A 16,519-nucleotide genomic window follows, 5' to 3' on the forward strand; every position below is an offset into this window, starting at 1 on the left:
GTAAAGATAGCTGCGGAAAAATCTCAAAAAGGTTCAACGCAAAAGTTTTTCTCGATCAAATTAGCAAGTGCGTTACCCTCATGAAACGCACTGTATGTACATACATGTGTGTTTAGCCTTTTTCGCACATAGTGCGTACACATAGTGTGGGAACTATTGCAATCAGCGTCAAGCGTCAAAGTCTATTTGAGTTTCAGTTGAGCAAGAAACTTGTAAAAGTCAAATAACCGAAGCGAACCCATCCGAAACCCACAGAGCGAACAATTGGCAAACTATTCGCTTCAATTGTGCCACGCCCCGCCAGCCTCACGCCCACTTTAAAATGATTTGCAAGTTAAATGAATAATTACAACCGCAAATGCCAACGACGACGGAGAAGGCGACAAACCCCAAAGTGGAAACCGCAAACTGAAGGCAAACTCCCGGGCCAAAAAAAGGGGTGTGATGTGGCGGTGGTGGCAGTGGCAGCAGCAGCATATTCATATTCATGCCAAGGCAGCCAGTGGCAGCAGCAGCAGTAGCAGTAGCAGCAGCAGCAGCGGCAACTGTCAAGTATCTTTTGTTAATTAAACTTGTAGAATTATGACACGCTTACAAATGGCGACCCAAAACTATGCCAGGGCTTCACGACTTCTGTCCTTTGGGGCACGAAGAGTTTCGGGCGGGAGGTAGTGGAACTTGGGTGCTCCACTTCCACTAAGCCTGCCTTGCAGTGAGCCGGATAAAAGGCTGCTGTGGCGCGACAACATGTCATAATTAAATTAGACTTAGTCTAAGCTTACCAAACACTCGAGCAAACAGATGGCTAGATGGCTGGGCAGAAGGGTAGAGTAGCATTGATTGTGGCCAGGATGATGGGTTGCGATGGGTTGGGGATTTGCAGCTAATCAAATCGTTGGAGGTAAAAATGTATGCGCAATATTTACAATCAATGAAGGTAGTCAAGGTAACTGGGGGGCAGTCCTGCAAGCATCATCCACTCGAGGGGATGGATGGTGCCATTGGGCCCGGCTGTTGCATGAAATTTTATGCGAAAAGTTGAAAGGATAATTAATTATAGCAAGAAGTGCACTTAAGTGCCTTCGTTACGTGCAAGAGCAGGAGAATCCAGTTGCGGCTTGGAGGGGCTGGATGCAAACGAGGGGGAGGAGCGGGTAGGGATGGATGTCGGGCTGGCAGAAGGACATGCAGCCAACGACAGACGCTATTAGACGTAAATCTGCTCCAGCTAAAGCTCCATCTCCTGCTGCTGCTGCCTTTCCTGCTCCAGACAGGCTTTGACTTTGCCTTTATCAAAAGCTGCTCGGCTAACAATAAGAACAAGTTAATGACATTTTCTTGTCGACGTTGTGACGCTGTCATAGCCGCTGTAACTGCATATCCTTGTGCATCCTGCCACGGAACAATACCCCCTTCAATGCTTACCCCCCTCAACCAACCATCTACCAACCATTGACTCTAATGGGCCAACGTTGCAATTAATTACAACGACTCGAACGAGCGTCCATTGAAATCGAATCATTTGGCAAATGTCTCAATTTGCATTTCAATTTTTTAACCCATCTACGTTCGCCATTCACCATTCAAACAGACGAGGGCAATCACGCCCTGCAGGAGTTCCTCGCTGCCCGGAATCCCAAGCAGCAGCACAGCAGCACCCTGGAATCGTATCTGATCAAGCCCATACAGCGCATCCTCAAGTATCCTTTGCTCCTGCAGCAAATGCGCAACCTCACCGACACCCGGGCCGATGAGCATGTGCATCTTTGTGGTATGTATATTATATATCCATTGTGATATGTGTACTCATGGATACCAAATCGAACAGAGGCGCTCAAGGGCATGGAAAAGGTCGCCGAGCACATCAACGAGATGCAGCGCATCCACGAGGAGTACGGTGCCATATTCGATCACCTGTTCCGGCAGCACCAGAAGTCCTGCAAACAGCCCATTGACCTAAGTCCAGGTAAGGAAATTGTTAGCAACTTAAAAACTACTTTTGTATGTAGATCCCTACTTAAATCTTAAATCTTTATTGCTATTAATTGTAGGAGATCTGCTGTACTATGGCGGAGTGGAGTGGCTCAACATCTCGGACTTTCTGGGCAAGATCAAGAAGGGACTGGAGCTACATGCCATGTGCTTTGTGTTCAAGTCGGCAGTGGTGTTCCTGTGCAAGGAGCGACTGCGTCAAAAGAAGAAGTTGATGGTAAAAAATAGAAACCTACTAAATCATTTACAAATATTAACCCACTTGATGCGTATCTCAAATTCACAGGGCGTTTCCAGCAAAAATGCCACCAATGAAGTGGAGATCATTCGCTACCAGGTGCTCATACCCGTTACCGAGGTGCAAGTGCGCGCCAGTTCGGCCAAGGACATGGACTCCCACTTCCTCTGGGAGCTCATCCATCTGCGTTCCCAGTTGCAACGGCGCTCCGAGAAGGTCTATGTGCTGTCCAACAGCACCGCCGACTTCCGCAATGCCTTCCTGAAGACCATACGACAGATCATCCGCGAGAGCGTCCGGAACATGTCAATTCCGATGAAGAACTTTGGCGGCAGCTCCGGCTCCGTCTCCGGCCACTCCTCGCAGGGCATGGGCAGCATGGGCTATGCGGGCAACTCCCAGACGCTGGAGCGTCCCAAGCAGCAAGTAAGTGTTACCAATACTTCGTAATTGTACAGATTTTTACAAGATTTAGTTGAAACATTCCTTAAAACATTTCTTTTACATCTTTGCACCACAGATCACCATCGTTCACGGCTCGCATACACTGGGCAAACCGAAGAAGAAGTCCGGCTCGCAGCGCCACTCGGCTGGCAACATTGACTACGACAACTTGTCGGGCAGCCAGGAGGCCGACGACCTGCCACCCAGTGTGGGCGTGGTCCACTACGCCTCCGGCCACGCCCACGGCCAGCAGATGCAGCCATCGGGATTCCGAGGACGCAGCAAGACGGTGGGCGATGTTACTGGTGAGTTGATGTCCATTCCAGATAATGCCGCTTCTGTCGAGAAGATTGCTAACAATGCATCATTGTTATCATCATTGACCTCATTGACATCGCACGCCGTGCCATAAAGAAATCACCTGCTCTTCCCCAGAACCCCATCAGCAGCAGCAGCAGCAACATCAGCAGCAGCAGCAGCAGCAGCAACAACAACAGCAACAGCTGATGCAGCAGCAGGGGCACGCCCATGCCCATCCACATCCCCATCCGCATCCACGGGAGCCACCGCCGCCTCCGATCAGGCAGCCACATCTGCACCACCACAGCTCGGACATAGAACGGATCGATCCTGGAACGAAGTCGGAGGGCGAGGAGGACTCGCAGCAGGGCACAATCAGGCCCAAGGCCACTCTGGGTCGAACGCCCAATCACCTGACGCTGAGGTGAGTCTGGCCAATCCTCCTACCTAATCCCTGCTAACTGGTGTTCTGCTGACTAACTGGATTTAGCCAATGCCACTAATAATTGTTACTGCCATGTAGGAAATGAAATAAATGCATTTACTGGATTAGCTGTATTATTTATTAGTTTATTCCTAATCAGCTGCATTAATTTTATAATTAACACGCAAACATTAATCGAGTTAAATACTTTAATTGTAATTCTAATTTAATCTGCTCTGCTGATATAATTCAATTTAATATTAAGAGTTTCTATTTAGTTATTGTTTGGCAGCGGAAGGGGAATTTAAATTTTAATAAAATTTGCTTGTATTGAGAAGCAAATATATCACATATTGCGTTCAATCCAGTCAGTTAGAGAATATCCCCATAAAGTTATAGTGCCTTGCAGTATGCTCGACTATTGCTTGACCCTGTGAACTTATCCCTTTCTCTTACTGCTCGACCCGCATCGCGTCACATGAAACGTGAAATCCTGCAGCACCACATCGACACTCTCGGTGGGCAGCACCGGCAGCCAGGCGCGCCTCATTCAATCGTCGCATCCGCCGGCCAGTTACCAGCCGGTGCTGATGAAGGACCTAGGTAAGCCCAGCCCGGATGAATCGGAGCTCGAGTCGGAGTCGGAGGTGCATGCCGCCCAGGTGGCGGCCTCCTTTAACTTAAGTCTAGGTAGTAGTGGTAGCTTATTCGTCTCCGATGCCCGAGATAATCAGACCCAATCCCGCACCCAATCCCAAATCCATTCCCTGCATCCCTCACCACGTCAGTCGCCGCGTCAATCGCCGCGACAGTCGCCCAAGCAAGATATCGAGGTGATTGAGATCTTCGAGAGCGAGGCGGAACGACTGGCCGCCTCCCAGCAGGTGGCCGTCGTCCACCAGCATCCGGCGGACCAGGCCAGGGAATCCGGGCATAAACAGCGACGTGACCGTGACCGTGACCGAGACCGTATTCCAACCGAGACGGACGCCTCCGCCCGGTTTATGGACAAGCATTTAAGTGACCTCGAGCAGGAGAACCTGGCCGATGGCACCTGCGACATTGTCGCCTACATGGAGAGTCTGCGCGAGAAGGCCTTTGATCCGCAGGATCTGGCCGAAGATGCTGGCGATCAGCAGCAGAATGACTCCAGCCTCTCGCCGGAGCCACAAACCATTGTGGAGAATACACAGCAAACTGTGGTGGTGGATATTGAATCGCCATCCCGGCCAGCCACTGAATCAGATAGCACTGGCAACACCACAGGGCCGTCGGAAAGATCGGGCGATGAAACGGAGGAGGATGCAACCACCAGTTCGTTGGCCTCGCATATCGTGGTGATTGACAAGAAGGTGGACAAGATCTTCAAGGCCAAGTCACCGGAGCGTCCAGCTTCCACCAAAGTCAAAGGTGGCCGAAGGCAGATATATATCTCGCCAGATCGCTGCAAGTCCCAGGGTAGCTCCCCAGTGAGGATCATCAAGATTAAGTCACCTCGCACCAGTTTGAGTGACCAGGGCAAGCGGTTGAGTGTGTCCTCCTCCAGGGACAACTCACAGGATCGCCTGTCGGGCGGCCGCAGGACACCGAGTCCTCGGCGCTCCTCCGAAGGCGGTGGCATACTGAAGCACACCACAGGACCTGCTCCTGGCATCCTGAAGCCACCATCCAGTCCAGCCAAGTCCAAGAGTCCGGACAGGAGTTGCCTCAAAAAGGGCGGACCATCGCACGTGTGCAGCGTGGAAACACTATCGCCCAGGGTTTCGCCCAGAGGCAGCATGGATCACCTGTCCCCCGATCGGGCAATGACCAGCAGCTCCTGTCTGCGCCACTCGCCACGCAGCAGCTTCGATAGCCACGGTGAGTCGGATCACAACTTGGATGTGCCACATGGCAGTCGCAAGCGGAGTATGTCTGCCCACGGCAGCTTTGAGACGGGCACGCGGCCAAGGGCCCAGGAAACCTATCAGTATTATCCGGTGTATGACAACCAGACGTGCAGTGATCACTATGTGGCTGCCGCTCCAACTGGGCGCTATGGCGGTGGCACGAGTAGCAGGAGCAGGCTGAGCAAATCCCTGGAGCGCTCCACTTCCAGGGACAGCACCACCACCAGTAGCTCCTACGGCCACAGGGCGTATGGCGTTTCCCCCGATCGTAACTACGTGGTCTTTAGTTCCGGGCCATTGCGTTCGCAATCCGCTGAGAATACCTTCTCCTCGCAACCCATATACGATCCCTTGCCACGTCATCCACCACAGCCACTGCATCAGCCGCCGATGCACCACCAACAGCAGCAGCAGCAGCAGCAGCAACAGCAGCAATACATGAGCTATGCCCCAGAGATGGGCGGATACACGGGCTGTCAGCACGATCCGCAGGGTGGCTACCAGCTGAGCTCCTCGGCACCGGAGTACACCACATGCATCGACTGTCTGTACCAGAAGAGACCCTCCTAGCATAAGTCCCGCGTGCGGCAGAGTCGCACGCGGAAGAAGACGCCACGCGGAATGGTGGTGGTCAGTGCGCAGCCAACGGCCACCGGGGGAATAGGATTCGTGCCCGAGATGGGCTCCGCCGAGGCACCCGGCGGTTGTGTGGACTGTCACGACTACTTCGAGATTCATGTCTAATGGAACACTGCGCCACGAAGGCAATGCCACTCAAGGACCTCCACTAAAAAGACCTCCACTATTTTGAAACCAAAGATAACAGACGAACAACCCGAAATGCCTCAACAAAACTAATTTTAACCGAACTCAGCTCACAAAATACGTACTCACAATGCTAACTATGTATAAACGAAAGTAATCAAAACCGAACACGAACTTCCAACACAAGGGATTGAAATCAAAAAGACCTAGCCTACAAAATATACAATCTACTTACTAGAAAACCACATGCATACAAGTAATACCAGAAAGGCACTCTTAAAAACTAGTTGAAATAGCTGAAAACGTTACCATGTCCCAAACAAAATCCCCAATTCCTCGTATTCGTTGTGTAAGTGTTAGCCATAAGTCACCGAACCTGGAGCGTAGCTAGCTCTTTTAGCGCAGCAGCATAAATACATATGTAGTTTGGTAGTTCATACCGAAAACTAATCAAAGGATAAAACGGTGGGTAACTAATCCCGGTTGGCGAAAGGTTGCACAATGGGTATGTGCCACCGTTTTGCAGTTAATTATTTAAGTTGCAGCCGAGTTGGGCGCGAACATTTCGCCGTGATTTACACACTCACCCGCATTCGCTCACACCCATACACACACCCACACACTTACAACCACACCCACACACATTAACGAACAAAATGGCGGAAGTTCCGCTCGCCTCGGGTGGCAAGTAGAAATATTACGTATACGCCGCGTTGCACACACAATACTCAAGTGCCGTAATTACGAGGGCAAACAACAGAAAAGAGCAGTAGTAGTAAGAGCAGCAGCAGCAGAAGCAGCAAAAACAGAAGCAGCAACTAAAACTAAAGTTGAAATTCATACTCGCACTCAAGTAAACTATGTACTAAGAGACAGGCAGACAAACAAATGGCAAACTCAACTTGAAACACATATAGATGGGAAAATAAGACAGCCAAGAGCAGATATAAAATGAGAAAGACGCCGAGCAGAGCTAAAAAGTTCGGAAAAAGTCGTCGCCAGCTAACTAACTATTAGCTGTGGGAGAGGAAAAGCGGAAAAACGGAAAAAGGCGGAAAAAGCGGGGAAAGTTGAAACTGTGTCACTTCCGTAAATGAAATCAAAAATTTTTAATTACCCAACTGGCGACATGGATCTACTGCTACTGAGCTGGGCTTTCGGATGTTCGAATGCCAACACATTCCAGGGGTTAACATAAAATATACCTAACAAGAGTTTACCTATCGATATATGGGGATTATTTACATAAAGGACAAAAAAGGACAACTAGCAAAAAACTAAATCAAACATTAGTTAGTTAGAAAATTTTGCCAACTTGCACGTTTGTGCTATTCGGGCATCGGTGTGTGTGTGTGTGTACCAATAATGTTGTGACAAATAATTTGCATATATGCATATGGTTTTTATATGATTTTTATAGGTTTTTTATAGATATAAACAAATATACATGCATATACAAGTCGACGGGCAAATCAAATGAAGCATTTTCCGCATGGGTTTTCCACCACCATTTCCGTTTCACATTCCAATTAAATCAGCAAATTAAAAAAAAAAATACAATAAAATGGAAACGAATCAAAATGTGGATGTATTCAGAGAATGATAATCGTAAGTCGTACCTCAATGTTCAGTAATGGGTAATCATATTATACATATATATGTACACTTAGGTAGCTCTGGAAAAAACGCGTATATATTATATATACATATATATATATCCTCCCCTTTCGAGGCGACGGGTCGGGAATTCTCATTCGATTCTCCGATCCAAGCCGCACTCAACTCTCGACTAAATATATAGAAAACGGTTAAGATCAAACAAATTTCAGGTTGTTGTAACGAGAATTCAAAGCAGTATAGAAAAAAACACAAACGAGTCAGAATAAATAAGTTTAAGCTTCAAGAACATTTACAGTTTACAGTTTACACTGGGCTTCACAGCAGCAAAATCAAAACAAGAAATGATAACAAATATTCTCAAAAATCAAAAAATATACATCGTAAATACGGCATATATATATACATACATATACAGCAGCATATACAGCATAAATGTTCAACGAAACTAAAAATTGGAGCTATCGAAATCCAAAAAAATATACGAATATAAATGCAAACTAAATAAAGATAAGCGGAGGCCGCAAACAGCGAACATTGAAGTGGAGCAGCAAAGCTAAAACAAACATCAAATTTAACCAATAATCCTTGTGTGTGCACAACCCACACACGGCCAAACACTGAAATCCACTAAACAAATAATCGAAAAATCAACACACTAAATGCCAACTTCGAAATGAAATTCGTAAAAACTAAACTAAAGCGAGCCCTTTACGTACATAACTATTAATGGGAATTCCAAACTTAATGCAACTAACTAAAACTAAACTAACTAAAGCAATCGAAACGCAATTAACGAACTGGCCCCATGAGTTTAAAGTAAATACAATAAATACATAAAATACAGCAAATTAAATAAATGTAAAAGGACAGCGACAAGTAGAGGACACCCATATACTCGTATGTAGTTTATGCACCGATTTCCTGGCCCATCCAAAAAACAAAAAACCTCTCTCAAATCAAATCGAAAGACATACCCTCGATTAGTTATGCATTTAAATTTGTTTAGTAGTTGCTTAGCAGGTAAGTGCGATATTAATTTGTAATTAGGCAAACGAACGATGAGTACTTGAATTGAATTAGTAATTAAACAATTAAACGGGTGATATTTCATTTTGTCTACACACAATTATCTCAAAGATAACTAAAATCCCTAAAAACACATGGAAAAATTGACTCGAATAATGTTGAACTCAGTTAGATATACACTTAGTCGTAACTCTTAAGTCGGATATGGAGATGGAGTTGGAGTTATCTTAGGCATGTTAAGTTAATAGGTATTATTACCCGCCCATTCGATGCATTTGTGTGTATCTCTTCATAGCGTATCTGTGTATCTGTTGTGTCTGTTACAAACACTTGATATTATTAGTTGGCATCGCTTGATTAACAAACAACTAACCGAATTAGCCGAAATAACCGAAATTCGATTCAAAATCAATGAACTTTGCAAGTTTTCCCCTTCAATTTGAACGTTTTGCATTTTCTCTAACAATATCACGACTAAATGACAGAGTGTGCCGATGATCTAAAGCCAAATCTTGTACTGCTGAATGCCATGCCAACCGAAAGAGAGCAATGCTAATGCCAAGTCCATTATAATCGATCTATATATATATATATATATATTTATCTAACTATATATGTCTTATGGTTACACACACCAGCCCCACCAACTCAACTCGACTCAATTCAACTCCTCACCACCCCCCGAAATCCAGAATCCAGTATTCAGAATTTATTCAGAATTTATTCGGCATTTTTTCACACATTGAAACGCAATTATTTTCCAGAAATTTAATTTTCTGTTTTCCATACAACTTTTTGTGTGCCAAAGCGAAATAAAATCAAATTGAAATTAAATTTTATGAAACTTTCATCTATGCACAACTTTTTCCATCATTTTTGAATCACGCTCTTGACTTTTGCATCTGGAAAACTAATTTCCAAATAAGCAAGTGGGTTAACTGAAATGCGAAACTATTTCAATTTCACCACTAACTGTACCATAATTTTCCAAATTATAAACACCCCATTTTCCATCCCATAAATATATGTACATACATCAATTTCTCTCAATCATTTTGCAATATTAAATTGGAGCCCTTTAGTAAAGACACACACGAGAAACAGAAGAGGCAGAACGGAAAATGTTGGCATAAAATGCAAAACTTTTGATCGGAAATTCGAAAAATTGCCTAGACTTAACTTAAGCTCTTAACAAAAGCTAAACTATCTGCAAACGAGAAAATGAAAACAAGCGATGTCAACATTTTAGCCAACACAACTCTCTCTCTACTCAAAGTCCCCCAATCGCAAATATTAGTTGTTGAACTAGCTGTTAATCACTCCCACTTCCACTCCCACTACCCAGCCCAAAACTATATCAAGTAGTGAAAGAACCCGCTTGAAGTAGTGCTCATTACATTAAACAATAATTAGTTTTGCTTATATTTTTTAACCGAAAAATTTATACATTTTACTTGCATGCTTCTTAACTAAACGAATCCGAATTGGCCACAAATTACTTATTCAAATCTGTTTAACACAATTGTATATAACCAAATGGAGGTGCTACCCTCCGCCCACTTGCTCTTTCTAACTCTTTCGATCTCTAAATCTATATTTTCTATCTGACAAAAAAAAAAAATACAAAAAGCAAAAACCAAAACTACAAATTAAGTTTTGCAAAACCGAAAAGAAAATATTTCATAATTTTTCATATATGGTTTCCATTGTATCTTTTCTTTTCTTTCATTTAATTGTAGGGTCCCCGGTGTGGAAACCACGAGACATGATAAATTTAGGCACAGATCCACAGTCAACAACCCGCAAAGACGATGTGAAAAATTAAATCAGAAAAAGCAAAGCAAAACATTTAGTATCAAGCTAAGCAAGCATAAGAACTCTTAATCCACAACTTCAAATCCTCTGTTCGATTTCTCAATTTTACCTAATCAAGTGTAAGGCAACGGCAACAGAAACAGCTAAAAGCAAAGCAAAAGCAGAAAGCAAAAGCAAATGCAGAAAGCAGAAGCAACAGTTCAAAGTTCAAAGCAGGCGAGCAGGCGAACCCAAAAGCATTTTTCAAGCTCAACGCTGCGATAAGAAGATGCATTGAATCACCGGCCATCATCGGTAGGTGAATGGTGAATGGATGTGGTTGGCTTTTGAAGAATGCTTGGCTTCGGTTTGTTTCCGCTCTTTTTAAATGGATAAAACATCGAAGAGTTTTTGTCATTTTTTACGTTTGCGTTTTTAAACGGGAAAAGCACCACGAAAAGGATGCCACAGATCCTTTTTAGAAAGGAAAACTAAGAAAACAAAACAAAACCAAACCATAAAACATTTAACATAAAAAATGAAAACCAAAAGAGAAGACTTTGATTTATATTGATTGTATTTAAAGTGCAAAACATATAATAAAAGCATAATTAAAGCGAAGGATTTTGAGCAGATTTAATATGAACTAAGTGAAAAGATTTAACAAGATTAAGAAATACGAGAACAAATTCAAATGCATTTGTCGCTGAAAAGACTTGAAAGTAAATTTCGATTTAAATACATACATTTATTGAGGACAAGACGAAGACGCAGCTGTCAATGCGACGAGGAGGGAAACCCGTAAACAAATTGCAACCATAGTATTTAGGCTTAGAGAATTTAAATTATAAAAGAAAAACAAAAAACAAACGAAGACCCCAGAGAATTGCAACAAAAAAAAAATAAAGAAAAGAAAACTAAACAAAAGTCAAATGCAAAGTAAGAAAAAACCAAAAGGGTTGAATGAAAAACCATTTTAGCCAATTAAGCCACACACACAACCAAACTGAAGGAAATCAACACACTCGTAATCGTAATGAGAAAATTTAAAAGAAAACAGCAATGAAAATGTTTAGTACGTAGGAAGTACACTGAAAAAATACATAAAGATACCATACAAAATCCACATACACATTAAAGAAAAATAGCAAAAATTTAGTCAAAATGTTAAATGGTAAACTAAAAGAAAACGAAAACAAAATAATAATGAAGCAAACGATTCCATGCAATTAAATTGGGCTCCGAGCCGCCACAAAAAATCCAATCAGCAAATACAAGCAAACAAAAATTAACTCAAAGCAAAGCAAACTCAAACTCAACACGTTAAAGCGGGCAAGCATTAAATTAAACTATAAAACTATGCGAAAAAAACAAACTAAATGAAAGTACATAAGCATAAAAAAGCAACACAAACAAAAAAAAAAAAAAGACAACACCTTCTAGCAGAATTACAATAATAATTAAGAACTTCACTTTGAACACTTTAAGAATCGAGAAACGATGACAACAGAATTATAGTTAAACAAAGGAAGCCTATCCCCAAGCCCAGAATCCCATAGACAAAGGCACAATTTTTGAGAACTCAATTAAAGAATTTCGAGAATTTTTGTTTTCCCTACGTCTCCAATACCCTATGGTTTTCAATTTTTGTAGGACGAATTTTTAGCCAAGAAGAAACAAATATATAGTCGAATACAATGAAAATTCTACCAGATGAGAAATAATAATTAATTGGTTGTGAATGCAGCTTGGATGTTAATTCGATTCAGGAACAATGAAATCCCCAATTGCTGAACGTTTGTTTATTCTTCTGGCCGCACACTGTTCGTGCGAGTGGCGATTGTCTTTTTTTTTCAGTGTACTTGCAGGCATTGCTCACACTCATTCATTTTGTACCCCCCCAAAAAAAATAAACCTCATAAACTCATTGAACCATATAGCAACAAATCGAAACATAATCAAAACATTTTTTAGGTTTCCAATCAAATTGAATTAAATATACAAAAACAAAACGTAAACTTGAATTAAACGATGAGAAATACTAAGAAAAACGTAATAATTGAAACTACAGACCATAGACAGCTACATGTATATGATGTGGAGTAAATAGAAATTCTAAATGTATACAACAGTCTAATGATAGATCTTCATCTCATCGTCCGTCGATGAGGAAGATGAAAGCTAATCAAACACGGGACAAAACAAGGAGAAATTTACCAAATACCAAATCACAACATTTTAACATAATTTTTACAGTTTGTATAAGTTCGACAGACAGAGGCAACGTACATAAATAATATTTAATAATAAAAACACAAAAAAAAAAAACCAAAACTCAACCGGAGACGGTGCAGTCAGTTGGAAGACTTTAGCGAAATGAAATAGTTAAATTATGAAACTCATTTGATGGCGAATGAAGGTGGCGTGAAACATTTTGTACGCATTTGACTATTTTTAAAGCATTTTTATTAAATATATATACATAGTCACTATTATACGAATGTTTGAGAGCCAAACAATGTACTCATTTAATTAAGTTCACGTGCACACAATGCACTGGAATCTCTTTTAACAAATTGTTATCGGATATTTGATTTGTTTGAGCGTATTGTTAGTTATATGTATCACTTTATCACACTTTCCTTTCGACAAGCGAACGAGGCAGCAGGAAAAACGAGGGTAACAATTGCATATTGAATACAATTTATAAGTCAGCCACACACGCAAACCAAATTCTATACACAAATCAATAGCAAAATGCAGCAGCATTGGAAACAAATGTAGCCATTTTACGAATGGACAACAGCAGAAACCAACATTAAAATTCAATTTTTATTGTAAACCTAATTAGCAACTGCAACAAGAACAACAAAAATATATTACCAACAGAAACGAGCATGCAATGGATGTTAATACTTTTTGAGAAGGAGAAAAACAAAAAACAAAATATGCAACAGTAAAGAAAAAGAAATACACAATGATTATACAATTGCAAATGCAACTTAACACTCAACATAAGGATAGTGAAAATGTGTGACAAATGATTAAATTACGAAATCCTTTTGAAGTGAAAACAAATGAAAATAAAATGTGAAATTTAAAATGAAACCAACATGGATGGAATGGCTTTTTATTGGGTTTCTTCTGGGCATTTCAGGTTAACAAAAGGTTGAATTTTAAACTATGATTTTATTTTCAAATTCATCTTTTCTTCTCGACGTTTGAAAAAACGTTACCAGTGCTGCCAGATGGTTCTTAAAATGTAATATTGGTTTTATACACGCCAGGTGGCGTGCTCCTCGCTTGGAGTTGCCACATAACGAGTCTTTCAAATTATTTGGCGCGCATAACTAGCAAGTATTTAAAAATAGAGAAAATTGCCAACAAACAAGTTGTTTTGGTTTTGGATGCACCGCCGCCATGTGCCACGTGAAGTCTAGCAATTTCCATTATTTTTTGCAACCCACTGACCCAGAAACGACACATGATGTTTGTATAAATAATTTTATTGTTAAACATAATGCAATTGGTACTAAAACGTACTATGTTCTACGACGTACAAATCTATAAGTGTTCTTTTCTAACTGATGTAACCTCCCCGTGTTGGAATGCCGAAGATGTGCTTTGCTTCAAAAATCGTGAGTTACTTTCAATTTATAATACCTCTTTTATTTCATAGTTTGTGTTTTTTGGGATAAATAAATATAAGATGTTAATTTACCGATCCATGTGGCGGTAAACAAAACAAGTTATGGAATTGGTTGTACTAGGGTAATAGGGTAAAATAGCTAATAGTCGATCAGTCTCCAACACAAAACGGGCTACCTGCTGTGTGTGTTCTCTTCCCTAATCTTATCTAGCGCTCGCTTCCTCGGCCAATATCTACAGCTGTTCGCTTGGCACACTCACTAGCTTCGGGCTACAATTGGTTAGGCTTAGGTGTCTTACGAGTACGTACGATAAACTAAATATAGGCCTTAACTAAAGTGATAACAATTATGTGTGTGTGATTGTGTGTGTGTGTGTCTGTCCGTGTGGCTGGCACATCCATCCACATTCGCCTAGTTGGGCAGCAGCTCGGCCAGCTGATTCTGCAAGCTAGGCGTCAGTGTGTCGGGGAACTTGATGTCGAAGGACACGATTAGATCGCCACGTCTTGAGGGCTCCTTGGGCACGGGCAGACCTAGTCCGCTGATCCTACGCGTGGTGGTTGGCTTGATGATCTCATGGTTTGGATTCACCTGTATCCTACTGCCCTGCAGCGTGGGCACACTAACCAGTGCGCCACATAAGGCCTGCTTCAGACTGACCTGGGCTGTGTACTTCAGATCGATGCCCTCGCGTTTGAACAGCGAATGCGGTTTGTCGCGTATGATGAAGACGATGTCAGCTGCAATCTTGTTTGGCGCCGAATCGCCCTCCTGGGGGAAGGTAATCTTGGTACCGGCCTTCCAGCCTGGTTTCACTGTGATGCTCAGCACCTTCTCCTCCTTGTACGGCCCACTGTTTCCGCTGGCCATGCGTGAGATCTTCATCTTCTTCGTGCATCCCTTGTCCACTTCCTCCAGCGACACGTACAGATCATGCTCGATGGGTGGATCCTGTTGCTGCTGGCGCTTGCGACTGGGTGCCTGGGCATTGAATGACTGCGAACGGAAGGCACCAGCCATAGGATTGCCGGGGAAACCGCCAAACATATCGTCGCCGCCAATGTTCATGAAGACCTCGTTGGTATTGCCGCCCTGAACGCCGGCAAACATGTTATCACTGCCACCAAAGAAGACGCCAAACGGATCCGACGATCCAAAGAACTGCGCAAAAGTGGCCCTCGGATCGCCGTGGAACTGGTAGCTGTATGCTCCCGGCTGGCCGCTGCCATCTGGTCCCGGCTGTCCCCCCTTTAGTCCATCCTCACCGTACTTGTCGAAGATGTCGCGCTTCTTTTTGTCCGATAGCACCTCGTACGCCTCGGCGATCTCCTTGAAGCGCTCCTCCGCCTGCGGGCTCTTGTTCTTGTCGGGATGGTATTTGAGGGCTAGTTTGCGGTAGGCCTTCTTGATCTCATCGTCGCTGGCCTTGCGGTCGATGCCCAGAATCTGGTAGAAGTTCTTGCCCATTTCTCTCTCTCTCTGCTGAAATTGTAGGGAAAACACAAACGCCTTAGATTAGAATGAAAACTGATTGGCGCCTGCTTGTTGTGCTTGTGGTGCTTGCTCTGGGGCGATGGAAAGTGCTAGAAGCACAGCAGTTGTGCAACTGCCGTGTTGTCATGCGAGTGACGTAGTCAGCACCACCGAGTGCTCCGTATGCCCGCTGTGTAGAGGGCAGATCATTTCGATGCGCCCACATGTGGCAATATGCCCATGGAAACGTACCTCAAAACTGTGCAAGTGTCGTTGGAATCCTTAAAAGTCCAAAAATCCAAATGGAAGTGCACAAAATGCAATGGCAAAGTGCAGCTAGTTGGTAGTTGTTCACTATGTATTCACACTATTTATATTTTCACGGGGCAATGTTCTTGAAATATTTATGAGGTTCTTCTCTTTCTCGCAATTGATTCGATTGTTCTTTTTCGCTTTTTCTTTATCCCACCGAATGTGGCTTGCGCACTGAAAACACACCCTGTTTTCCTCTTCGCGTTCCTTTCTCTTCAAAATTTTGTTTGATAATGAGCGGCATTCGCGCGTCAACCTCGTTTTATAGGTTTTCCCTCGTCTCCGTCGAAGTTTCTGGATGCTTCTCGTCGTTTAGGGTTGTATCTCGAAAACGTTTGAGTGCGAATGGCAACGAAAGCGTGACTGCGAACGATTTGGGTAGACAAAAGATTTTAAAGTCACACATATCGCATAAACTATCGGTTCTGGAATATTTCCTGAAAGACCGCGAATGTTTAGTTATAAATCGACCTATATTTCGCGAACTATTTTTAGTTAAAAAATACGCCGATGCATTTTACAAGACTGCGGTCTATAGATCTATGCAATTGTTTAAAAACAAACAAAAATGTGTATTTCATATAAATTTTAA

At 42.9% G+C, this 16,519-nt stretch overlaps 2 protein-coding genes across 19 annotated transcripts in view; one reads left to right on the forward strand and one right to left on the reverse strand.

Annotated features, from left to right (window-relative positions):
- Positions 1 to 13,604, forward strand: part of LOC6533088 — an 85,958-nt gene extending 72,354 nt beyond the window's left edge. For 9 of the 17 annotated variants that reach the window (XM_039374149.2, XM_039374151.2, XM_039374153.2 and 6 more), the window contains 7 exons: positions 1,592 to 1,771; positions 1,829 to 1,966; positions 2,052 to 2,209; positions 2,279 to 2,656; positions 2,751 to 2,979; positions 3,089 to 3,398; positions 3,898 to 10,533. In XM_039374149.2, coding sequence (XP_039230083.1) covers positions 1,592 to 1,771; positions 1,829 to 1,966; positions 2,052 to 2,209; positions 2,279 to 2,656; positions 2,751 to 2,979; positions 3,089 to 3,398; positions 3,898 to 5,857 — 3,353 coding nt within the window. In that variant the 3' untranslated portion in view covers positions 5,858 to 10,533. Of the gene's footprint in view, positions 1 to 1,591; positions 1,772 to 1,828; positions 1,967 to 2,051; positions 2,210 to 2,278; positions 2,657 to 2,750; positions 2,980 to 3,088; positions 3,399 to 3,897 lie in introns of all 17 variants that reach the window. The other 8 variants (XM_039374162.2, XM_039374163.2, XM_039374160.2 and 5 more) reach the window with 3 other exon arrangements.
- Positions 13,605 to 14,135: 531 nt separating this feature from the next.
- Positions 14,136 to 16,159, reverse strand: LOC6533090 (dnaJ protein homolog 1). 2 transcript variants are annotated; one of them, XM_002093785.3, is made up of 2 exons: positions 15,868 to 16,159; positions 14,136 to 15,621 (listed from the first exon to the last, which is right to left on the reverse strand). In XM_002093785.3, the coding sequence occupies exon 2, from the start codon at positions 15,607 to 15,609 to the stop codon at positions 14,554 to 14,556; it is 1,056 nt and encodes a 351-aa protein (XP_002093821.1). In that variant the 5' UTR covers positions 15,610 to 15,621; positions 15,868 to 16,159; the 3' UTR covers positions 14,136 to 14,553. The 2 variants fall into 2 exon arrangements, with proteins under 2 accessions (XP_002093821.1, XP_015049811.1); XM_015194325.2 differs by having other exon boundaries at positions 14,136 to 15,624; positions 15,868 to 16,158.
- Between the last annotated feature and the right edge of the window lie 360 nt (positions 16,160 to 16,519).

Source organism: Drosophila yakuba, chromosome 3L (assembly GCF_016746365.2).
Source record: "Drosophila yakuba strain Tai18E2 chromosome 3L, Prin_Dyak_Tai18E2_2.1, whole genome shotgun sequence".
NCBI classification, from domain to species: domain Eukaryota; kingdom Metazoa; phylum Arthropoda; class Insecta; order Diptera; family Drosophilidae; genus Drosophila; species Drosophila yakuba.

Bases quoted from the DNA above. Each gene is read 5' to 3' on its own strand.
- LOC6533090 (XM_002093785.3), bottom strand. From the start codon at position 15,609: ATGGGCAAGAACTTCTACCAGATTCTGGGCATCGACCGCAAGGCCAGC.